The sequence below is a fragment of the Natator depressus genome, chromosome 12, assembly GCF_965152275.1.
Source record: "Natator depressus isolate rNatDep1 chromosome 12, rNatDep2.hap1, whole genome shotgun sequence".
Lineage (NCBI taxonomy): Eukaryota > Metazoa > Chordata > Testudines > Cheloniidae > Natator > Natator depressus.
In genome coordinates this window covers 32,282,622-32,308,445 of record NC_134245.1, presented here as the reverse complement: position 1 = coordinate 32,308,445, position 25,824 = coordinate 32,282,622, and the positions used below count along the sequence as shown (strand labels likewise).

The 25,824-nt window shown below is 39.8% G+C and overlaps 1 protein-coding gene across 2 annotated transcripts; it reads right to left on the bottom strand.

Annotated features, from left to right (window-relative positions):
- Positions 1 to 14,534: 14,534 nt before the first annotated feature.
- DYNLRB2 (dynein light chain roadblock-type 2) lies at positions 14,535 to 25,535 on the bottom strand. 2 transcript variants are annotated; one of them, XM_074968815.1, is made up of 4 exons: positions 25,401 to 25,535; positions 24,726 to 24,801; positions 19,263 to 19,430; positions 14,535 to 17,124 (listed from the first exon to the last, which is right to left on the bottom strand). In XM_074968815.1, exons 1-4 carry the CDS (start codon positions 25,401 to 25,403, stop codon positions 17,081 to 17,083), a joined length of 291 nt encoding a protein of 96 aa, XP_074824916.1. In that variant the 5' UTR covers positions 25,404 to 25,535; the 3' UTR covers positions 14,535 to 17,080. The 2 variants fall into 2 exon arrangements, with proteins under 2 accessions (XP_074824916.1, XP_074824915.1); XM_074968814.1 differs by lacking the exon at positions 14,535 to 17,124 and adding an exon at positions 17,511 to 18,267.
- Positions 25,536 to 25,824: the final 289 nt, after the last annotated feature.

Genomic DNA, 25,824 nt, shown 5'->3' with positions numbered 1-25,824 from the left:
GGCATCTCAGTATTTAAAATGCCAGCTGAAAATTTGTCTTTTTATTTTGATCACCTGGTTTACTGTCTCACATGAGAGACTGGAATTCAGCAATTTCTCTTCCGTCCTCATTTCTTTTTCATACTCTAAAACCTTGTTTTGGTTTCCAAAGCTACTGTCACTGGATGCGAAAAGTCATGATGTTATTTCTGTATCCTCTCAGCCACCAGCCTCTCAGCCATCATCTGTTGTTCTCTTCCTAGGGGATCTTCTCTACTCTTTCAAATGTACATAGGTCGATTCGTGGAAGGAAAAAGCGGAGAGTGTTTAATGATATATCTAGTGGCCACTGCTGAATGTTTATAGCAGCGACTCATGAGTGGCCTGGTTTAGTCTCATAAATTGCAGTTGCTCTAGGATCCTGTATTTTTGGTTTTCCCTTTGCTTTGTATATATTTCTCTTCTTAGTAGCACTCTGCTGAATGATGACAGATATCTGAGTTTTCACATCCCCTCATCCTGTTTCCAGCTCTCTCACTATCAAAAAATGAAACCAGATCCTGGTCATTAAAAAAAAAATGTAATAGTTTGATTGGTTTCAGAGTGGCAGCCGTGTTAGTCTGGATTCGCAAAAAGAAAAAGAGTACTTGTGGCACCTTAGAGACTAACCAATTTATTTGAGCATGAGCTTTCGTGAGCTACAGCTCACTTCATCGGATGGATTCAGTGGAAAATACAGTGAGGAGATTTATATACACACAGACCATGAAAAAATGGGTGTTATCATACACATTGTAAGGAGAGTGATCACTTACAATGTGTATGATAACACCCATTTTTTCATGGTCTGTGTGTATATAAATCTCCTCACTGTATTTTCCACTTTATGCATCCGATGAAGTGAGCTGTAGCTCACGAAAGCTCATGCTCAAATAAATTGGTTAGTCTCTAAGGTGCCACAAGTACTCCTTTTCTTTTTGCGAATAGTTTGATTGTAATTCAGCTTTTTTAAAATAACTTTTGTGATTTCTAACATCTGGATTCAGGTTTAAACTTCCTTTCTCTTTTCCTTTTTTGCAGGCAGACATATGCATGATAATTGAATACACAAATAACTGGTTTGACGTATCATTTGACCAAGTGTCCAGTCAAAATAACTCACATTTTGAATGTCAAATACTTGTAACAAACTGCTCATAAACCAACTACAGAGCAAGCATCATAAGAAGGAATTATTTGATGAACAATATGAATAATGAATAAAACTAAAAAAGATTATAATCTGTTTGCAGACAGGTCACAAATAGATGAAAATGCAAAATTAATAGAATAGAATAACTTATATAATTTATTCAGATCTAGTCTGAATTATCATTTTATTTTTCTACAGCTACAGTTCTGATCATAATATAAAGTATGAAACTCAGCTAATAAACACCCAGTTTAGTGCTGGTACATGAGGTGATAACTTGCTTTGGTTTCAGATCAGTGAATAAAATGACATGCTGGATCTTTGAAAGCCATGGACTTTGTGTTAGAGTAGTTGCTTGCTGTGTTTACAGACAGCTATTTATGCTTCCTGTTTACTGCAATTTACTTAGTTATAGCATAAGTTACACATGATTATCTTCTCAATAGGATGCTGTGATGACATCTGTCAAGTTTAAAAGTCCGTGTAGCTGCTATTAGTCAGTAAAATGATCCAGAGGTGCATTTATTGGCATAGTGGCAAATCAGTGCTTTAAACAAAAAAGCTTGTGAAAATGTTTAAACAGATTTTTGGATGACGCCATCTATTCAGTAATGAGATGGTTTTAATCATTAAAGGCTAATGTGTGGAGCAGGAGAGTGGAAGACCCAGGGGAAATGTACAATTGGTGGTTATGATAATATTTATCAGAGTAATGTCATCTAAACAAGGAAAAAATCTGATGTTTGTAACCTCTTGTTTCTTCACTGCAGCAGCGCCACGGGAGTTTAAAGCATCGGCCATTTGCATTAGAAACTTCATTTCCCCAGGGTTTATAATGTTGCTATTTCAAACTGTATCAAGCTGAAATTGCCTTACATGTCCTCGGCTCTCACACAAATTTAATATTCCTTTAAGTTGAGCTTTCCACTTTTTATGCAGAACTGCTCTAAATACAAATTCTTGGATGTTTCATATGTTGTTTTCTTTCTAGTATGGTGCTAGAGAAACAAATAACTGGAACTTGAAAACTGCTTTTCAAGCCTCCGTGGCCTGAGGCTGCTGAAGTCAATGGCCAAACCTTCTTTGACTTAATTGAGAACACAGTCAGGCCTTCACCCTACCAATGAGTTTAATAGCTTTGACGGTTGGGAACAGAAACAAGAGAATGGCAATGTTACTTAATTTTGAAGAGTGGTGGACCTCCGTGGCCTTTGGAAATCTGCTCAGTCACCCACATGATGCACAATTCTCACAGTGCACAAGCTACACAAAATACTGTTACCTTTGAATTGCATAGAAGGATTACTTTAAAGCTGCACCAAAGGTGCCCCCACTTATCCGGGATTTTGTGGATTGAAAACATTCTGCACTGATTAGCTATTTAGGTTCCTAAAAGGGAAATAGAAAGTGCTTTCCTTTCTTTCACTTCTCTTTTCTTTCATTTTTTAAATTGATTTGACAGTGACAAAGACCTCAGAAATAACTAGTGTGTGTGAAAAATTATATGCAAACTAAAATTTACTTGTCGCCACAACTCCTGGAGTAAAGTACTACTCAGGAATGGATAAGGGTGACAGAATCAGACATTTAAAGCTGATTCTCCTACCTTTAATCATGATGGGTAGCACTTGACTCTACAATAGTCCTATTGACTTCCATAAGGGATTCAACATCAGCAAGGGGATCAGAATCTGGTCCTTGGATTTTAAACTCTTTGGGTCAGGGACTGTGTGGCTTTACTACTGGAATGCACCAGGCACAGATACGATGCTGTACAAAGATGGAATAATAATAATGTCATTGTTCAGATCTCGGTTTCTAAGCGGAGGTTGTTTGTGGCCTGAGAATTACCTGTCCTCTTTTATTTTATACCTTGTCTTCCTGTTTTTTTGTTGACAACACATCTGCTGCTCTGCTGTCTGACCAAGATTGTAAATACATAATAGCCAAACACTCAAATAAAGACAGAAAGGAAAGTCTGAAACAAACCTGCTGAAATGAACAAGTGACACAGGAAGTGAGCATATTCGTGAGAACAGAACCACACTTGTGTGCAGCAAATTGCCATAGTTTCAGAGGGAGAAATGACCACAAGCACAGGGGCTATAAGAACAGAAGCTGTGAACTTAGCATTCACACCAGAATATTAATAATTAATGTAACAATCCAAAATGGGGGAAAATGAACACTTAAACCCTGCTATTATGGCCTGTGTTTGTTTGTGTATGAGATAGAGATGTTGGTTCTCAACACATCATGAGTCATTCAACTGTACTCTGGGAATAATGGTTGCAAATTGATTTTCACTGTATTCGTGGATTGGAAAAATCAGCAAAAAATTCATTTATAGCAATTATTTCTAATAACAGGCCAGGGCAAATGTTCCTCAGCAGGGACTGGCTGGGAGTGTGAAAATAATTGAATATAAATATGCAGTTGGGCTCTTTGGAGCTAACATAAACAGATACTAAAACAAACAATTCTGTAATATATAGGTCACACACACTTCATATGAGTACGTAGCCATGTCATTGGCCTAAACTGTGTGTGAAAACTAGTGTCACAAATATTTTTGCCTACCAATTGCAGTTTCAAATTCTAAGTTCAGGCTTTCAAAATCTGGGCTAAAATTTTCAAAATTGCCTAAATGACTTAGTCTCCTAAGTGCCATTTTCAAAAGAGATATAGGAATCAATGAGACTTGGCTACTAAGTCATTTAGGCACTTCTGAAAATTTCCCTCAATCCCATAATGTCAGTGTCCACAGGGTCTTGTTGGCTGATCTTTATAGTTTACATTGCAGTAATGCTCAGTGGTTCTAACCAAACCGCATTGTGCTATGCATTGAACAAACACATATTAAGCGGCAATCCCTGTCCTGAAAAGTTTACAATACAAGGAGACAAGAGGGGAAACAGGCACAGAGAAGGGAAGTGACTGGTACAAGGGGCCACAGCAGGTCATTGGCAGAGTTAGGAATAGGACCCAGGTTTCCTGAGTCTTAGTCTGTGGACTCCACTGGAACATGCTGCTTCTAGCCATCCTCCCAGGCTCTGACTGCTTTGGAAGCAAGTGATGCATACACAGCTACATCACAAGCTGTTACTGGAACTCCATTCTTGATACCTATTACACTTGTTTGTATTGGTTTTGGTTTGGAAAGATACTTGACATAGGGATGATCACATTTACCCAGACCTTTTGACTCATGTTTAGTCATTTTTTTAATGAACAATACCAGTACCCTGCATTGTTATCTTGTTATGAGGTGACTTAAAAGGGCAGATACGCTGGTGCATATTCTTGGACTCATAGCATTAGTTGGCTTTATCCTGTAGTCATGGGAACTCTGATTCATTGTTCGAGGACAGTCTGTAATGAATAATGTATTATAAGCCTATTCACTAAGATTTCCTGTGTGCTATAGCATTAAAAATTTCCTACACACCGGATTCATAATTGTCCTTTCCTATATTTAACAACAGAAGTAGATAATGTCTTTTGCTCAGCCAACACATATATATTCTGATGTTGGATCTGTTTGTTGTTTAACATTTTCAGAGCATGCTGAGCAGAGAAAACTTCATAACCTATTAAAATTATTAATGAAATAAAACACAATACTGTGCGTTTCCCAGAGAGAGATTCAAAAATAAGCTCTGTATTTAAATGGCACATTCTATAACTGCAATACACAAACCTATGTAGTCTGAGGCTGATGGGAATGCTGCTCAGAAATGGCCAGGCTGTATTGTGGGATGGTGGAGAATATAGTGTAACAGACTTTAAGCTGTAAGACTTTAAGACAGGTCTGGTATATTATGCAACACATTAATACACACAGTCAGCTTTATGCTGTGTTTTTGTTGGGCAAAAAATTAAATCTTGGCATGTCACAGTATCAACTCCTGATCAAGATAATGTAGTATGTAGCTCTTGAGTTTAATATGCAGAAGTAATTGTTTTTACAGCAGATGAATGAATCACCAGCTAATTGATTTAGTGGGTATGTAAGTGGGCAAGGTTTATGCTTTACATGGTTCAAAGTGTTGAATCAGTTACTGAATCTTGGATGGCTAATCGCAAATCCATACTCCAACAGCATTGGATCGTGGAGAGTGTCTGTTCATTGCATATCTGCTGGTGCACTTACAAAGTAAGACAAAAATACAGTTGAAGTTTAAACCTTGAAAGATTTTTATATCAAAAGGAACCTGATTCTGATCTCACTTACACCAGTATAAAGCAGAGGTAACTCCAATGAAGACAAGATCAAAATCAGGCCCAGAGTCTGTACAAAAGGTGCCCAGGTTTGCAGTGATGTTAGAGGTTTGTGTTTCATGCCATAATCTTTTACTATACTTGGCACTTGTTGGCACCTATGTTTGGGATTTCAGTGGAGGCACCAGGGATTGAACTGGCAAGGAAATTGAACTGTCCACACGCACATACACAGCTGGTCCCTGCATGTCTGTGGGTTGGTGTAGGGCACTGTGGCTGCCCTTACTGAACCTACTGTATGGACTAAGGAGGATTCTTCAGTCTCCAGTGCTATCAGTGTGGCACCTTTTAGTAGTATTGGAGTAATTTAAAATAATTGTAAAGAAATGTGATCCTTAACTTGGAGAAATAGCTTTTTTGTTACTCCAAAAGAGAACAGGGTGTTGGGTTTTAGCTCCTATAATAAAGATACTCAGAGTGTGACATCATGTAACAATATGCTAGTGTTTGTGTTTGTGTGTATGTGTGTATAGCCCCACCACAAACACACCTTGTGGACGGGACCAAGAGTCTGATCCAAAGCCCACTGAAGACAATGGAAAGACTCCCATTAAATGGAAAGATTCCCATTATCTTTAATCAGGCCCTCAATCCTATAGTCCTTATTCAGGCAAAAATCCTCTTGAAGTAAATTGGTCTTGGCCATCTGTATTCTTATACCACTGTTATCACTGCAGTCTCTGAGCACCTTCCAATAGTGCATTAAGCGGAGCGACTACACATCTGTCACTCGTTTGTTCACTCATCCTCTCTCCAGGGGGAGAAGCACTACAGGGGAGTGTCTTATTTGGTGGGTTGGCTTGCTTGTTTAATACAAATATACCTATTGCTATATGTTTATATTAGAGAAGGCAAGGTCAAAGAAACTCACCTTGCACTTGGAGTGGAAGGAGGTGAGGTTTGCAATGGTCCTTAGTCCTTGGGGGAAATCTTTCCACAGTGTCAGCTGCCCCAGAGAAAGTTCTGTCTCCTCCACACACTAGCTTTACTTTTATTGTTGAGTTCCACTGTGCCAGGGGAGTAGAATTGTCAACTAAGGTCTTTGTCCTGGAGCTTTAGGCAGTCTTTTAGATATCCTGGACTCAGGCCATAGAGCTCCTTGAAGATAAGGACCAAGACCTTGAACTTGATTCTAAATCCTATGGGAAGCCTCTGAGGAGACCAGAGGACAGGTTTGATGTGTTCACGGTAGCCTATGTTGCTGAGGGGACGCACTGCAGCATTCTGTGCTAGTTGGAGTTTCCTAAGTGCCGAAGGCTTCAGACCCAAGTATACCGTATTGCTGTAGTTCAGCTGAAGGCGACAAAGGCATGAATAACTATAGGCTATGTATTTGCAACTGCAAATATAGAAGCTAAACCCTTATGCAGTGAGATAGACCAGTTTCAGGCCACTCGGATGTATATAGAGCAGGCGTCACAGATGCTCAAAAGACAATGCATAGGTCTGACATTCTCCTTTGTCTTCCATATAGGCTTCTTCCATAGAAGCAGAAAAAGAAAGAATGAGTAAAATTGTCACCTGAAGAAGAGGGCAAGAATTTCACTTTATTTAGTCATGTTCTATTTACATGGAACCTGGGCCACAGTTAAGCAAGACATCTATTAAATGAGTTTCACTGTTGTTTTTGGCTGAGATCTTACACTTCTGATGGTCATGTTCATAGTTCTATTCAACTAGTACGCACATTATTAACAATCCGTCACACTTCACTTATGCTATAGTACATCAGAATTTGCCATCATTAATGTGATTGCAGGAAGCATTTTCAAGTTCACCTTTTGACTTTTCATAAATATTAATGACAGTTACATTTAGGACCAAATATTTAAAAACAAACCATAATGGGCCTATTTGAACAAACAAGTTTGTGTGCTCCAAGTCTTGCATTTGCTTATGGAAATGTGTATTCAGGCATTGCAAATGTGCTCACAAAATAGGCAATAGTGTGTAGAAATTAGCACTTGCAGGCAGCAAGTGCAGAGACTGTAGCTCACAAACTGATGTACTTGCAAATGTGGAGGTGCTCTTTTGAAAATGAGGCTATCAATGTGCAGTTATATTCTCCTGATACTATTAGCTTCATTAATCATACCACTTATATTGTCCACACTGTTTGGATTTCTTTTTTCTTTATTGTGCTTGTGATGGATGAGTGGTAGTAGGGGTGGGGAGGTCACAGACTTCCACCCCATGGCTGGCAGGGAGAGAGTTAAAGTTCTATTCTTTAGGAGAGCTTTGTCAGGCATTTTCTCTCATTGTTGAGAAATCTGGCCATGTGGAAATCAGCCTGGGCTCAGCTGAGACCGATTACCTAGTTGTGGAGACCAGTTGGGACTGCAAGGGGCATGGCCAGGAGGTCAGGAAGATGCTTTCTGCCTAAGCTTTGATATACCCTGTTTGCAAGGGGAAGAAAGAGCATTTACTGTTGTTTATTTTATTAGGGGATTTGGGTTGTTATGGTGTATGGTCTGCAAGTAAAGACCAAGAGAGACTTTTAGAGGACTTTGGAAGGAAGTGTATTTTATTGTCTGTGGATGTGAAACCTCTCATCTTAAAGAGCAGTACCATTTTCCTGCTTATTTGGTCAACTAAGGGTCAACTATTTGTTCTTTCTGTTATCTGCCATCTAGTGGCCAGACTGTAAAGTGCAAAGTGCTTATTAACATGTTTTCTTTTTAAATTGTGTATTATTAATGCAAAAATCAATCTTCATGTAAATGAAATTTGAGATTTCCCTTTAAAACCAGGATTATTTCTTGAGTAAAAAGCAAACAAAACAAAAACAGAAATCCCTCTCCTTCCCGCAGAAAAAAAACCAACAAAATTCAGCAACACCTTTTCTTCTTTCTTTCCTTCTCTCGTGCTGGATTATAAAGTGCAGTCATACGAATTCCTCACTGACAGTAGCATGTCAGCTCACACCTCTGGGTCTTCCTTTTGGGTAGCCCACAGTGCCATCTGCAATAACTGACAGTCGCTCCACAGTGCTGAGAAAGTGCTGGAGGTAAATTTCTGCTAGAATTACAAGAGAAGGATGTGGAGATGTTCCGGTTTAATATCCGCTCTCTTTCTTATCTATATTAGAAATGGCTATCACTGAGCATGCCTCAGTAGAGCTGGAATTATGAAGAACAGCACTCTTTCAGGTGCTTAAATTTTCTGAAGCCACAGTAATACTCATGAGTGATAAAGGACCATAGGTGGGCTATTGTGCATTTCGGGCTTTACACATAATAAGTGATAAATGGGTGTAAAGGAAGAGAATCAAGCCCTTAGGCTGTCAGGTCTTCAGATCAAGGACTGTGTCTTCTTGTGTATATAGACAATGCCTAGCACATTATAGGTGATACTGGAATAATAACAAAATCAGATTGCACAATCTGCCTTGGAGAATATTCTGCAATGAGCGATCTGGCATTGGAAAGAGGCTAGACTAGACTCTCCTCTGCCTCTGAATTATGCTTTAGTGCTAAACATCCTTTTAACAACATGCCCGGAAAATGAAATCCTTGCTTAACCAGGGATGGCAGGGGTGCTGGAACAGTTTCAGAGTGGGGGTGCTGAGAGCCATTGAGCCAAACCGTAAGCCTTGTATATAATGGAAACCACTTCAAACCAGGGCGTGCAGCAGCACCCCCAGTTCCAGCACCTATGAGGGATAGTCAGCATTTTTCAATCTGTTCCCTTAAAGGAGCTGATAGCATTTACAATTTCCTCTTCCTGGTGCTTGAAACATTGTTGCTTCCAAGGGTCCATTTAGCTTGCCAGTTTAGTTCCAGAGTTTTATGCTGAAATCCATGCTGCTTGGCAGACAAGCAGATAATTCAGGTGGTGGACACTAATCCATAAATTGTTGCAGATAATTAGTAGATTGGAACGAAACTGGCAGCTTTTCACAGTTGGCAATAATAATTCCTTACTAAGACACCAGCTCCGTGGCTATCAGTCCGTTACTAATTGAAATTATTTTCCTATGCAGGATGCATGTTGAATAGGTTTGAATAAACATTTTTCATTATATATTATCTTTTTTGAATCTTCTGTTCAGGGTTCTGGCCAGTACTGGAAACACTGAAATACCATGAGCCACTCATACCCCAGAAATCTCATGGAGGTCTCTCATGAGATTTCCAGCAGAATTTTGCAAACCTTTACAATATAGGATGAACCCTTTTATTCTTGTTTTATGTAACTAAGGCCCTCATTAGCAATGTACTTAAGTACCTACCTGCCTTTAAGCACATGATTAGTTCTGTTAACTTTAAAGGGACTACTTACATGCTTAAAACTAAACATGTACTTTAGTGCTTTCCTGCACTGGGGTCTAAGTGCAGAGATTGGAAGCAATTTTGTATGACAGAGATTCTGACTTAGTGGATAAGAAGATGTTGGACTACCACCTCAGACATTGGCTTTAGTACTCGCGCTGCTAATAGTGTCCAGCATAGCCTTTGGCAAGACCGTTCCGTGGTTGCCCATCTGACAAACGTACGTTGTCCTTTTGCTTAGAGGAATGTAGTAGTAGGAATAATTTTACCAGACCCTGGAGTTTCACGTCCACTTTTTGAAAAGTTGCTCTGGCTGGTTTGAATGTAGATTGCCATGTTTTGTATCCATCTTCTTCATTGACTTAACTATGGACTTCACAGGCACCAAAATAAGTGGAGCATCTGCTGCTCCTGTTAACTTGATCCCGAGTAAGGAGTGCAGAATTCAGCCCAGCTGTTCTGCAGTGCTTTTAAATGTAAAGCACTATAAAAGTGCTATTTATTACTATTAAATATACACCATATTTTCGTAAAATTTGTAACCCACAACTTCCTATTTCATCATTTTTGCTGGCTTCTCTACAAAGATTTCTGCCCCCACTCCCCATGATCACAATGTCTAAACAATACATCTTGTTTAGTCTGTAAACTGCTGCTTTATGCTCATCTTCAGTGATGAACATAATGGCCTACTAAAGTCTACCTCTAGAATACAGAAGAATGAGGATGTACCTAGGAGAGTTTTCTGACACAAGAGATATAGACTCTGGACTATGAGTGTGATTTCCCCCCCCTCTCATTTACATCAGGGTGTGGAGAGGCAGAGTGGCCTCCCTCCAGGCTGGAAAGTGAGGGATCACTACACCTGGGTGCTGAATCGACGCTCTGCATCACCCTGTCAATGGAGGAGATGGACCCAGAAGGGGAGTTGCCGGAACTACCATCTGCTGTGTACCCTGAGGACCTGTGGATTCCAGAGATACCAAACCCCAGGGAAGTAAGAAGTAGCCCAGGGCAGCCGATGACTGTCTGGCTGTGTGGCTGACTGCTTCTAGGTCAGTGTGTTGCAGCTGGATCCCTGCTGACCCAGTGGTGGACCACTCTGCCCTGGACTGGGAAGTGGTGGAGTTGGGTGGGCCTGCATCGCCCTACCCCGGCCACCCCACCGCTGGGGTGACTGACTCCCCACATAGGCAAGGAGGCCTGTGTGAATCTACCATCCGGCAAGCTAGGATGCTAGACTGTGTGGGTACTCACCCCTTCTGGAGCCCCTAGACTGGGTGCTCATCCCAACTTGAACCCTGAACTGAGTGTTTGTTGGCTGCCTTAGCCAGAAGGCTTAGGCTACAGCCTGCCTCCTACTCTGCCCATCCAATGGGCTAGAGCTTCAGACTGTGTGTGTCTGCTGGCTGCACTGGCCCACAAGCTGAGGCTAAAGCCTGTTCCCGGCTCTGCCCCACCCAAAAGGCTAGACCCCCAGACTGTCTGTGTGGTAGCTGGCTGTCTTGGCCAGGAGGCTTAGGCTACAGCCTGCTCTCTGCTCAGCCCTGCCGAAAGGCCTAGAGCTCCAAACTGTTAAGTACTGACAGCTGCAGCTGAAAGAACAGGAGTACTTGTGGCACCTTAGAGACTAACAAATTTATTAGAGCATAAGCTTTCGTGGGCTACAGCCCACTTCATCGGATGCAAAGAATGGAACATATAGTAAGAAGATATATATACACACACACACATACAGAGAAGGTGGAAGTTGCCATACAAACTGTAAGAGGCTAATTAATTAAGATGAACTATTATCAGCAGGAGAAAAAAACTTTTGTAGTGATAATCAAGCTGAGGGGCTGGGAGCTAAAGGCTCCACAGTGCTCTGCCCCGCCCAGGGTGGGACCATGAGCACACGACTATTATTTCTTGTTTGCCTCTGTTAGATGGGCCCAGACCTACAGAATACTTACAACTCAGCCCCGCCAGTGCGACCCGAGCCCGAGGGTTACCGCCCAATACAAGAGGCAGGGCGGCCTCCCTCCCCACTAGTAAACTGAGAAAATTCTATTGAAATCAATGGTGCAGAACCAATGCAAGAGAAAGGTGAATCAGGCCAAATGCTGATTTTCTTTGAAAAATATCCGTGGTATGATTCAAGCAAGGCTCCAAATAATCAAAAGTGAAGTGTGAAACACCCAATGCACTCTCTCAAGAGTATTTGTCACCCTTGCTCCCAAGGCCACTGCAAAGTCATACAACTGAGCCTTGTTATTGTGACCTAAATCTCCCTAGTAACCAATATTACTGTGTGTTTTAATTTGTCCAGGAAAAGGGAAAAAATTATTGTAATACTGTTGACTCCTCTAATTTGACTGCCTGAGATTCAAAAAATTATTTTGCAGCTCAGGTAATACTAATCTCTAGTAAACAGAACGTAATAAAATGGCAACCACCAGTATATTATAGTCTGCTGTTTTCTAAGGGGCCAGTCCAGCAGCTATATTTGCTGTTAGGGACTACTGATGCACATAATAGAGGCAAGATTTGTCCCTGAATTAGAAAGCCTAAATTTACTGAAAATGCTATGTAACATTTAAACCACGTGCATAACTCTTGGAAGTAATAGTGTCTAATTGCATTTTATTAAGCTGGCCTTTTCAAGTTCATTATCATTAATTATGATCAGACAATGTTCCTTCATTCAGGGAATCTGGTGTTGTCTAAATAGCTCACCTTCTTAGGTGAAATGTACAGCAGGATGTGATATGGGAACACTATGCATAGCTGATGTTAAAAGCAAGCTTTCTGAAGAGTTCTAATTGGTGTGCTTATAGAGAGACGTCTTCAGCACACATGAACATTCTTTCACTGGGATTTAGACTGGGGAGTATTATTAACACATGAAAAAAACAAAGATCTGAAACTTTAGTCACTGGCACTGAAATATTATTGAGTTAGGGGAATTCCAGTTTGTTTTTGGTGCTTTCTATGTGATCTATGAACACACTAAATTCTGTTAGCAAATATGGGACACTTTAGCCTGCTTTGACTGAATATTTAATACCCTCTTTTACACTAATAAATACCTTTTAAAAATCTTCTGTAGCATAAAGATGCACTGTTTTTGTTTTGGCAAACAAGAGGGGTGTTTGCCAAAGGGGTGACTTGTAAGAGGGGTGACTTGTAAATTGCCACAGATTTGCAGAGGTGACAAATCAGATGACAATCAATTAGATTATGTACTTTTTGTCACTTGTAGGGAGTTTGTGAATCATTCTTTCATCCATTCCTAAAGAGTTCCAACAATGCTTTACTCATGTTAAACCAGATCTACCTAAAATTCAGAAAGGTTGAGCTGAAAGTACATTTGAAAAACGTGTGACCTGAATATTTCTACATACAGAATGTAATGTACACTAACCTATTAAGTGCATATCTCATCCTGCTGAATTACACATGCCTATAGCCCTCTTTGTAACAAACTACAATATGCAAACTATTGATCAAAGATGTTCATCCTTTCTGTGCACTAAACTGAATGCTTAAAATCTGGCTAAGTGACAGATAAGCAAAACATGAAGTGGATAAACAACTGGCTTGCATTATTACTGTAAATGGGACAGACGACTGGCACTAGCTGGTGTCACAAGAGAGCTTATACATTTGTCAAAAATAAATGTTGAGGCAAAGCCAAGATGTTCACTGTATTTTTAAAGTGGGAGGATGATCCGGTGACAGATTTCTAGTGCAATTACACTAGTTTATTTTTATCATTCCAAACATGTGACGTTGATATCATTTTGTCAAATGGATGTTGGAACCCTAGAGTGATTGTTGCTCAGAGAGAAGCAGCATTTTGATTAACTCAGAACGGGCTATTTTAGTCCGTCAGCCAATGATTATCCATAAAATTAGTCTTTTAAAGAGTACTATGGATGTGTCCCTGAAATTATCTTTTTCTCCTGGTTAAATGTTATCAGGATTCTAAATCCAATTGGCTGGTAGAGATTACACTGGTGGTTCTATCACATAAACAGCAACTTCACCATAGCCTGAGCAGTTTTATACAGTTTTGTACGGTAATTTTAAAATTACTTTCTCATTCTTTGATTCTGCTTTTCCTCCTATTACCGCCCACCTTTGTTCAGATGAATCTGCTGACAGCAGATTCCATTGAGATTATGCATACTCACACATTTTTTTATTTTTTTTCCTGTTGAAAAACCACAGCTATACAGTAGCTCTCCTAATACAAAACAGAAATAAAAATGGCAGGATATTTCATTATATATTTATATTCTGTAATGAGGATGTTGCTAATACTGCATATACTTGCACAGCATGTAAGGAGCCTTGGTAAAGACTCTAGAGCAGGGGTGGCCAACCTGAGCCTGAGAAGGAGCCAGAACTTACTAATGTACATTTCCAAAGAGTCACAGTAATAGGTCAGCAGCCCCTGACCCCCATCAGCCCCCCAAGCCTCCCAGCCCCACCGATCAGCACCTCCCCCTCAGCATCCGAGGGAAACATGCTAGCTACCCTCACCACTTTTCTTACTCTAGACAAACCTTTGAAGACTAAAGCTGAGGTGGGCCTGGCCCATGCGTCCCTTTGGAAATCATATAACAACAGCCATACTGGGTCAGACCAAAAGTCCATCTAGCCCAAGTATCCCGTCTTCTGACCGTGGCCAACGCCAGGTGCCCCAGAGGGAATGAACAGAACAGGCAATCAAGTGATCCTCCCTCCCCGCACCTCCCGATCAACTGTTTTGTGGCATGCAGGAGGCTTGGAAGGGGAGTGGGAGGAGTGAGGGCATAGCAGGCTCAGGGGAGGGGGGCGGGAAGGCGTGGAGTGGGGACAGGGCCTGTGGCAGAGCCAGGAGTTGAGCAGTGAGCACCCCCCAGCACATTGGAAAGTTGGCTCCTGTAGCTCCAGCCCTGGAGTCTGTGCCTATAAAAGGAGCCACATGTTAACTTCTGAAGAGCCACATGTGGCTGCGGAGCCACAGGTTGCCCACCCCTGCTCTAGAGTACCCCAAGGAACAGAACTCAGCCTGCAGTTTCACTGCAATTGTCACTGGTTACACCACCAAGAGTGGACCAGACTTTGCCCTGAGATCTGCATCCATGACTTGCAGGGCTTCTAGACAAGTTGTGATGGGAATGAATTTGTGGGCATTTGGACATTTGAAGATTGCATAAAATGACTTATAGGCCATTTCTGCACATTAAAGCCCCTTTTCGGCAATTAAGTCTGTGTTTACTTTTGAACATGGGCTTAAGTCTAATTTCAACTGGCCTTAAATCCGTGCTTAAATTTAACTTTGAACTTACGTACACTATTGAATAGGGATGAACTTAACCCCTTCAAGTGCTTTGATAAATTGAGACCCAAACCAAAGTGATCATCAGTTGCTTCAAGAATATCAGATTAAAGTCTGGAAAAGAAATTTACACACACAAAAGAAAGATAAAAATGAAGAATAAATATTGCCATGTACAAAGCTTTTCTCTTTGCATGAGTGTACTGCTGTGTCTGACTGAAGGACATTTTTCATGGCTCTGGAAGGTGTTAAGAGGTGATGCCATCTATGATATTTTTGACAAGTTAGAAAATATTACACAGTAAGGAGGACTAACTTCAGCAGTTTGCTGGAGTAATATAATGCAAAACCAATATATTGGATATTAATTTAGTAATTTGTTAACAAGAGAGAAAATTAATCTAAAATAGACATTAAATAGTAAGCATGAGGCTAAATCTCCTCCCTTCAACACTGCTGTGACTGTCGATTTCAGTAGAATTAGTCCAGATGCTAACTAGAGTAAGTGAAAGGAAAGCCAGACACACTGACTTTGGCTTGTACACGGGATATCCCCCAAGATACCAAAGTATTTTTTATGAATAAAAGTTAGACATTTGACAATGACTGGTTTGCTGTTAAAAAGCATTAGTACCCCAGAACTGGTGAAGCTAATAAATGAAAAACTTTGTTTTGATACAGTATGGCCATATTTGTCAACATTCACAAATGAACGGTTGTCATTTTAAATAATGGAACTAATAATTTAGATGAAAGACCATAGGTTGTAGGTAGTGTTTTCTTGTACAGCACAGAGTACATTAATGTTCAAACATATGCTCTGCTTTATTTTACTTCAGTATGTAAAGATATTGATTTGCTATATTTATTCCATGTAATGGTCCTTTTTATGACAGCCATTCATATTATCAACTGTCACCCAGCAAGTGGATATTAAACTGTGGCTGTACCATCAATAACCATTCCTTTGGCTTCTATTATTCCCAAGCAACTGGATTCATTTTCTCCCTGGGTCTCTTTAGCCAGGCTTCCTACCACTTATTTTTTCTTCCCCCAATTTCCAGATTGTACTGCCCTATGATGAAATATCAGCATAAAACTGTTCTTGACCTAGTGATGCTGGAAAAGTTTCAACTTTAAAATTAAAGAATCATTAGTAATGTGAAAATCTAAGTACACTTTAAGTGTCTGATTTAAAACAATGTTCTGAACAGGTTTCCAATTTTGGACAGAACTGCAAGATCTGTGGCAGTGCTGCAAAATGTACTGGAAGAAATGGCTCAATGTATTCAGTACATGCTGGATCTGAAGGTGGACACATCTGAGTGTTTTATCAAGAGTTTTGATTTTACTTAGAGGCACTATTTAGAATGGCCAGTAAACACAAATTAACAACAGTTTTGCATTAATTTAAGGTGGAAGGGCCCTTCTCTCCATCTGGACCTTTCTTCAGCATTAGCTTTAAAATATTTAGCTAAAGCTGTTGTGATTCATTTGTTCATTAGAAACTGAAGGGTACTTAAGATAGCATAAGGTGGAAGTAAATCTAATTCTTTAGAATGATCAAAATGCAGAAGTTACAGAGGCAGAACACAGTCCTCTTTACTCCAATGGAACTGAGATGAGTAACACTATTTAATCCTGTATTCTTGAGTTTACATGGGCACAGTTACAAGTACATACACAAGTTATTAATTTCCATGAAATGCGATTCCTGCTTTAAAAAAAAAAACTGAACTTGTGATGTAAAAGAATTCTTTCGTTACAAGAATTAGCCAGAAAATCCATTAACAAAAGTTTTTTAAACATTTTGTTCTATTGTTGCTCTTCTGAGTATTTATCTACACATACAATGTTTGTTTTGCTCAAGCATAAGTTAAAGTACAGCTACAACCGAGATATTAGCTTGGAAAAGTTTCAGCAATGACAAGTTACATACATTAAGTAAGAACTCAGTGGTATGTTTGAAATTAAATATCAATAAAGGATTATTACTTTAAAAAGTAAGGCTGCATCAGTGTCTCTTAAAATATTGTTGCAGCAAGTCTATTCACATGGATTCTGAATAACAATCAGAAGATACTCCTTATCTGTGAAGAGATACAAGAACATTTTAATCAAAATCATCGAGAAAAGTGAACATTTAAATTAAAATATTACAGAAATATTAACGTCTACTGGTTTACTAGTAGTTTGCCCTGATTGATTTCTTTATTTCTGTTAAGATAGGAATAAATCAAACTTTTGAATTTAAACCCTAAAACATGCTTGACAAAAATGATTTCAGTCTTTTACTATTAACTGTCGACTAATTGCTATCACTTAAAGTAATAGGGCCCGATTCTGCTAATATTGGTTTTACACAAATGTAACTGCATTGTCTTCACTGGAGTTACTTATGATTTCTAGTAGGAACAGTGAGATCAGTGGCATCATTGCAACCACTATGCACTGTGCTGCTGGTGGAATCTGATGACAGAATCAGTATATCTGGCATTGTAAGGATTACCTCAGTGAAAGGGTATTATGGTGGGACAAATATAGTGAATCCAATGCCACCTCCCTCCCTACTGACATTAGGGGCATAGTTGGGTCTTCTTGATACCCTACACATTCTCATCTGATATTTTTTTACCCACTGGGGTTGTTGGCAGCCAGCATAATATATGATGGAGTACCAGTCTAGCACGCCCCCAAAATCACAGCACCTTTGCACTCCCCATCCTGGCTGCCTCAATTTGTAGTGTATGCTCCTTGGCCATAGCTAAGAATCTGGCCCCTTATCCATATTAATTAGGGGAAACTACCCAAAGCAAATACAAAATATTTGTACTTAAGATGAACAAGACAAATACATAGTTTTATATAAGTTTCTCTTATTGACAAGTAAGTAATTCAATCGTAATTGTTATATTAATGGTGCTAATACCACCTGTCTGATCCATTACCTACTATATTGTAAAAGAAACCCTCTTACGAGCAATGAGAAGCTTGGTACATACGGTACAGTATCAAGTGAAAAATCTGTTCTTAGAAACAACAATCGATGGATGATCATTAGTTGTTTGTTTGGTATTTGTTGTGAAAAAAGTGAACACGTTTGCCATGTTTACTAAAAGTTTATTAGCTCCAACAAGAGTGTTGAAAATAAGACATATGAGGTGACTGTCCCATTCTACTGAGCATTGGTGAAGCTTCCACTATAGTACTGTGTTCAGTTCTGAGCACCACAGCTTAGGAAAGATGTGAACAAATTGAAGAAAGTCCAGGGGAGAGAAAAAAAAAAGATAAATTGTTTAGAAAATCTGACCTACGAGGCAAGGTTAAAAAAATTGGTCATGTTGAGGCGTGAGCAAAGAAGACTGAGGGGAGAACTGATAAGTCTTCAAAATGTGTTAAAGGTTGTTATAAAGGGAAGAGTCAGTGATATTTATCCATGTCCACTGAAGATAGGACAGAAGTAATGGGCTTAATTTGCAGCCAGGGAGATTTAGGTTAGCTACTAGGAAAAACTATATAATTATAAGGGTAGTTAAGCTCTGGAATAGACTTCCAAGGGAGGTTTGGGAATCCCAGTCAGTGGAGGTTTTTAAGAACAGGTTGGACAAACAGTTGTCAGGGATACTTGGTCCAGCCTAAGTGCAGGAGGCTAGACTTGATGACTTCTTAAGGTCCCTTCCAGCACTACATTTCTGTGAGATCTGGTCTTATCTTCTTGCCTCAAGTCTTGTATACTATAGTTCTTATGCATCAAGACGCTAGTGTAACTGTCTATGTAGACAATAGAAGTGAACAATATAGTGTGCATCCTATCCAAATGTAAAGGACTTAGAGCAAAAGCAAGACGTTATGTCTTATACTTTTGTTTTCATATATTATATACATGTTCTACAGTAGCTTTGTGCATTGAGAAACACAAAAAATTTTAACAATATTTTAGGAATAGAAATCTTGAATTACCTGGAAAAACAACGAGGAGTACTTGTGGCACTTTAGAGACTAACATTTATTTGGGCATAAACTTTTGTGGGCTAAAACCCACTTCATCAGATGGATGGAGTGGAAAATACAGAAGGAAGTATTTTCCACACCATGCATCTGATGAAATAGGTTTTAGCCCACAAAAGCTTATGCCCAAATAAATTTGTTAGTCTCTAAAGTGCCACAAGTACTCCTCATTGTTTTTGCTAATACAGACTAACACGGCTACCACTCTGAAATAAATTACCTGGGGCTACCATGATTTCATGTTTCTTTGATCTGATCCGAAGAAAAGTTAGATCGTTCTGAGGATCTATATCTCTCACTGTGCTCCTCGCTTTCATTGTGAGCTGATGAAGAAGACCTGCATATTGTACTGTTGTAGAGTTATCTAGGGTTGTTCTGATTGGAATTCCTGCAAACAAACAGGCACATTAAAGCAATTTTATTATTAAAATCTTTTACTGTCTGTCACATTAACAAAGCGGCAAACAGAACAAGATAGATGTTTTTCCATTATATTTTGGGTTTTATATTGGAAAGGAAAAACAACTACATTGCTTAATACTAATACATAAGGCTACAATTTTTTTTTACAGAGGTTGCGGAAGTCACAGAATCTGTGACTTCCAACGACCTCTGTGAATTCAGCCCCAGCAGCCTGCGGTGGTGGGGAACTGCGGGGTACCTCTGCTGCCTGGTGGGGGTACCCGAGAGCTCTGAGCAATGCGGGCATCAGGGGGACCCTGAAAGCTCCCGGTCGCTGTGGACAGTGCCCCCCCGCCCCCGGGAGCTCAGAGTGGGACCCTGCAGCTGCTCAGCCTCTGTGGGACTGTGTGGACCCCGCAGTTGAGCTCCCTGTTTTGTCATGGATATTTTTAGTCAAAGTCAGGGACAGGTCACTGGCTTCGTGATTTTTTTTTTTTTTTTTTTTGCCTGTGACCTGTTCCTGACTGACTAAAAATAACTGTGACAAAATATTAGCCTTACTAATATATACAGCCAAATTTCAAAAAGGATCTCTGAACCTGAAGTCAATGGCAGTAGGATGTCTAGGAGCTTCTGAAAAATCTCACTAGGTGTCTGTCTACATCTTTAGACACCTAAATACCTTTAAAAATCTAGCCTGTAGTACTTACAAGTTTCATTGATTCATCTGTTTAAGATTACATTAAATGTTGCTGCTTTTTACATATTTCCACTATGTGTATTTTAAATACAACCATCTAACAATAATTTTAGCCAACTGTATATAGTAAGCATTTTACATGTTTAATGATGGAATATGATTATAAATTTCCAATCTCTGTCAAATACCAAAGGAGACTATTGTAAAATGGTATATTTGCATTTGGTGAGCATATTGCACCTTCTAGAACAGCTCTTTTAAAATTGCAATACAACATGCTGACAATAGATAGTCCACGTTATATGGATCCAAAATATTATGAATGGTTGACAATATATGGATCCAGGCTTCTACTAAAAGTCTGGCAATGTAACATCAACATCCATTTTGATGAATTAACTGTAATCTTCTGTCAAATAATAATTTCCATATTGATAGACTATGCAGTCAGAACAAAAGATGTCTTTACAATTATGGTTTAACTGCAAAACTCAAAACTATTAGGGCTTAATATTTTTGCTTCACTTATAAAAAGCTACCTTGCTTTTGGACTGCTTACAGAGGCATGATGTTACAAGCCCGTGAGACAATATTCTCTATTTACACACTGATGATGGTACAGCTCCAAAATTCTACCCATTATTTAGCATATCCCAATGCCACAAAACATTTTGACATTGTAAATAATCTAGAAAGGAGCAACTAAAATTTAAGAGGCAGGAGTGATTGATTTGAGGAAAGATTAAAAATATGAACATTGTAAATTTTGGCTAAAAAAGTACTGAAGGAATACAACGACTTTCAAATATATTTGAAGGGCAATATATGAAGAAAGAAGTGAAATACAAAAGAGAATAATGGGATGAAAGTGATCAAGGGAACACGGAGGACAACTATTTGGAAAAAGTTCCTAAGAACTTAAACTATTCCATAATCTCTTTAGGAAAGCATTACTTGAGCAACTTAAACCCAAAATGCTCTCAATTTTTGATTATCCTGTTCAAGGATAATTGTTCACTGCAAGGGGATACAACCGGATGACCTAATAAATATATTCTGTCTCTCATATCTATGAAACCTTAGTATGTTGAAACTGAACTCAGGCAAATTTGGAAATAGGGATTTAATAAGGACAAAGACAGGTGCTCCCAGGCACTACATTAGTGAGAGAACATCTGCATAATCACATATTGTCACTTAATAATCACAACAGTCACTTAAAAAGCAGCAATGAATAAAAATATCAAGTTTATATGATCTTGAAACCCAATGATCATTCCAACAAACTCAGCATCTTTAATAAAATCTGTCAGCCTCTAAAGGTGTAAATAAAGTGAAATGTCTGGCCACAAATAACCTGAAAATTAATGGTTGACATTAGTGACTCCCCTAGATTAAAAGGAACTGATGCTCAGTTTGTGGAACAAACTGGAAATTAACAGAGAAACCACCAAGGCAGACAATTTTTAAACTAGTGATCTTATATGTGTGAAAGACAGAATCAATCTGGAAACATTTTCAATTCAAACAATTGAATACAGCTCTATCAGGTGTAACAAACTGTACTCTTTTCTTAAATTAACTCTACTACATATTATTTTAACAGGATGTTCAATATTATGTGCTTGTTTCAGGAATTTTATCACCATTTTATTTACATTGTTAACCACTTTAAAAAAAGGATTAAAACAAGTTTGTTTTGTTTAAATATAGGCACTTTAATCTCTTTAGAACAATGTAGACACCTGGCAAAAAAATAAAATAAAAAATAAAGTGCCTATTGGACCACCAATTCAAATTGGCCTTCTGACTTCAAATACTGACATCTTAAATAAATATAGTTATTTTTCATGCTCCTGGATGGAAAGGAACAGATTTTCAAACAAGTTAGTCACACAAATGTACATTTAATCTGTATGACTAACTTGTTTGAAAATCTGTTCCTTTCCATCCAGGGACATGAAAAATGACTGTATATTTATTTTAAAGAAGTACATTTAATTTGTGTGGGCAAATTTTCAGGTAACTGTACATGCAAATGGTGATTCTGGACAGTTGGGGAACCAGTTACACAAATCAGGCATGCAGTCACGCACCTGACTTTCTTGAAAGGCAGTGGCCTGGTCACTCTAGCTTTCTCGTATCTTGGATATGACCACGGTTTAAGAGCAAGTTTCTTATATTTGTCCCCAGTATAAGTGGATGCAACATCTCTGAAGTAAATGCACATGTCCTAGAAGATCCTTGACTGACTTGGCCTGAAAAGATTCTAGAGGGAGGTGAGGAGATGGCAGTTGGAACAGAACACAGGGAGGACCTCCTGCTCCGCTGTCAGTGCCCCAGTGGGTCAAACCAGACATATAAAATGTTCTGACCTGCCTGTGCAAGGAAACGGAGGCTCAAGAACAGAAATCTGATGATGATTGTACTCTGTTCGTCTTTAAAGATACTACAACCAGGATAACCTCTAAACAATGACATAAGAGCCTGCCTAAAAGTGTAGGTGAAGATGGAGGTGCATTAGCAGATCTGTGAGAGAAAGCATACTGTACTTTTATTATGTCGATGAACCTGTGCTGAGAAATGTGCTCTCTTTCATGCAAACAAGTGTCACAATATTTAAAAAGACAAAGTAGAAACTCAAATTTCCATAATCTGAATAAAAAAAACATTCTTCCTCTAAAAATGTAAGACAATAAAAATGAGAAAAATATTGTTTGCATAAAGTAGGCAACATTTTAAGCAACACTGCTCTTGACATTAACAAAGTCTTAAAAATACTGGCGTTATTTTCCTATTCAAATATTACAGATCGATGTTTCATTTGTTCTTCTACAAGAAGAAAAAACTAAAACAATCAATTAACAATCTCCAAATTCCAAACACTGATCAGTGATTCTTCCCTCACCATTTAAATGGTTGGTTTTGTCCATAGTTTAAGTGTGCAAATTAGTCACGGCATAATTGCTCACTGGACCAAGTCACATACTATTATTTTTAAACAACTGTCCTAAAACCAAGTTGTACCATCAAGCGAGTAAACAACAGTTAACAGAAAGACACAAATATGAACGGGCACAATACAATTCGTCAATTACTATTAATGTCAGCGCACAAATTTCTCTTTTGACCTGCAACAGCTATTCTGTGACCCGGTAAACCACTTTTGACCTGGCCAGGCATGTAAATTAATTATCTAGACTTACCAACCTCTGAAAGAGCACTTATAATTCCCTCTTGGTTTTTCTCCCTTCTGTTGTTGAACTGCTACTAGGACAACAGATAGATACTGGGTTTATTTGGATTGTGAAAGTGACAAGGGATTGTCAGAGCTTTACCATAATATATGCAACTATTTAATGTAGTGTTTTTACTGGGGCGGGGAGAGGAGAGATTAGAATAAAAACATTCTGGGTCAGAACCTTGGCCCCACAAACAGGCTTAAGTGAACAACTGGGGATTCCTCCAGGAGCACAGGACTGACATATTTGACTACATGCCACGCCCCATTCATCCCAACTTGCAGCCCTCTACTTAAGGGTTATGGCCAAGGGCCAGGTGGCATAACACAGGAGTCACTATTTCCACCAAATCCCTGATGACCCCAGGAGACACCTGAAGACTTCTAAAATGGCTGAAGTTAGAGCAGCCCTGAGGCTGTTGCCCAGCAGGCTAAGCCTAAATTTTGGCTGTGGGATATTTTTCTCCCAGTGTTTTTGTTTTTTTTTCTGTGGGGATGGGGAGAAAGTGAGTTTCTAATGTATTTTCTTTTAAAATATTATAATGTGAAACGAGTTGGTATGAAACAGAGGAATGATTCTAAGAGGGGCTGCTTACTGCTCCTCTTCATGTTCTGAGCTATGCAAAGGGTCAACCATCCAGTAGTGTAAGTCTGGCCTTTCAACTCTACATCATATGGTTGAATTTTGCTAACCCACATTTGGCTAAACAGCACGCTTTAAAAAGCCATGCAAAAATGGTGGTCTCTGACCAACTCTCAGCAAGACTTAATGGCAGATGCTGTAGCAAGGTCTCAGACTATAAATATTATTAAATTTCTCAGACCTGAAGAAAAGATCTGTGCAAGCTCGAAAGCTTCTCCAATAAAAGCTACTATCTTACCCACCTCATCTCTCTAATATCCTGGGACCAACACAGCAATAACAACGCATATATTAATATTTACTAGCAGACTATGAAGTATTATAAAAATAGAACTACAGTTGACAAAAATAACAAAATGTGATGATTTTTAACAATTGTTTCTCCACTTAATTCCTAATTCACAAAAGTCCAGAATTTGCCATGTTTCTATCTTTCAGTATCTTGAATTAAAGAAGCTGCAGCATATTAAAAATATAAGGTCAGATTTACAGAAGTGTGTGCATTTTTGCTGCACAAATCAAGGTCTGCATGCATCAGTTTTGAGTGTAAGTTTAACCTATAATGATTACATTTTTGCAAAATATTGTAAAGTGGTTACATTGTTTAATAACACAGGATATATTGCAACGATGTAAGTGGTTACATCCAGTGCCTCTATGAAGTTTATTTTTGGATTTATAAATGCAGTATATTTACCTTCTGCATTTACAACAATAGTTCCAATAACCCCTTTGTGTGCCTGAATCCTCTTTAGTGTTTCCTCTACTTCTGCCTATTAAAAAAAAAAATGAAATCACATAAGTAAAGACAATTAACAGTCTTATACACAGCTGTGTCCCAGCCCTCTCATCAAAATGTGTGTGTGTGAGGGTATCCCTCCCCGCCCCTCATTTACACCCATGTAACTCTACTGAGGGCTGACTATGCCTCTTGGTTTTCATCCCTGCAGAAAAGTGCTGCTTGCCAACACAGGAGGATCTGCCCAGCAGCATTTACCTAGGCAGCGGCTAGAGAGGAGCAGGCAGGCAGCATCCCATTGCAGGTGCCCTTCAGGGGCAATGGCATCCGAAAGGGGCTCTAGTTTGGCAGAGGGGTCAGGTACCACAGACTCAGTGGGGCTCTCCTCACCGCCAGGAAGGGGATCTAGGAGTGCACGCCCCATGGGGAAATGGAGAAAAAAGGCCGCTCCGCGCTGTGTAACCGTGTGTGTGCCGATGGTCGCTGTACCCCCCAAAGTGCTGCCTAGTGACCCCCCCCGTGCGCTGCCCAGTACTCCCCCCACAGTGCTGCTCAGTGCCTCCCACGCCCCCTGAAACTGCGGCTGCCCAGCGCCCCCCATGCCCCGCTCCCCCCGGGGGGAGGCCCCGTTACCATGGCCAGGGACGCGCAGGAGGAGTCCCCAGCGTGAGACCTAGACTCCCTCCTCGCAACGGTTGCTATGGAGCTGGCCCGGAAGTGCGGCTGGGAGCGGAAGTGCGAGAGCTGCGGGCTGGAGGAGGAGGAGGAGGAGGCACAGCCCCGCCCCCTGCCCGCTCCGCGCCAACCCGCTGCCAGGCTAGCGCCAGAGGCGGGGCTCTGGCACGTCCCTCACCCCCCCCCCCCAACAAACAAACTAACAAACCCCATTACTCCAAACACAAAGCAGGGTCAGGGTGTCCCCAGACAAACCCAGCCACATAACAAAACAAACACTCCCAACCAACTCAGAGAAAAGTCCCCCCCTCCCCCCAAAACCCAAACAAAAACCACCCCCAGCATCCTCCCAAGCAAACCCAACCAAAAACCACCCCCAGCA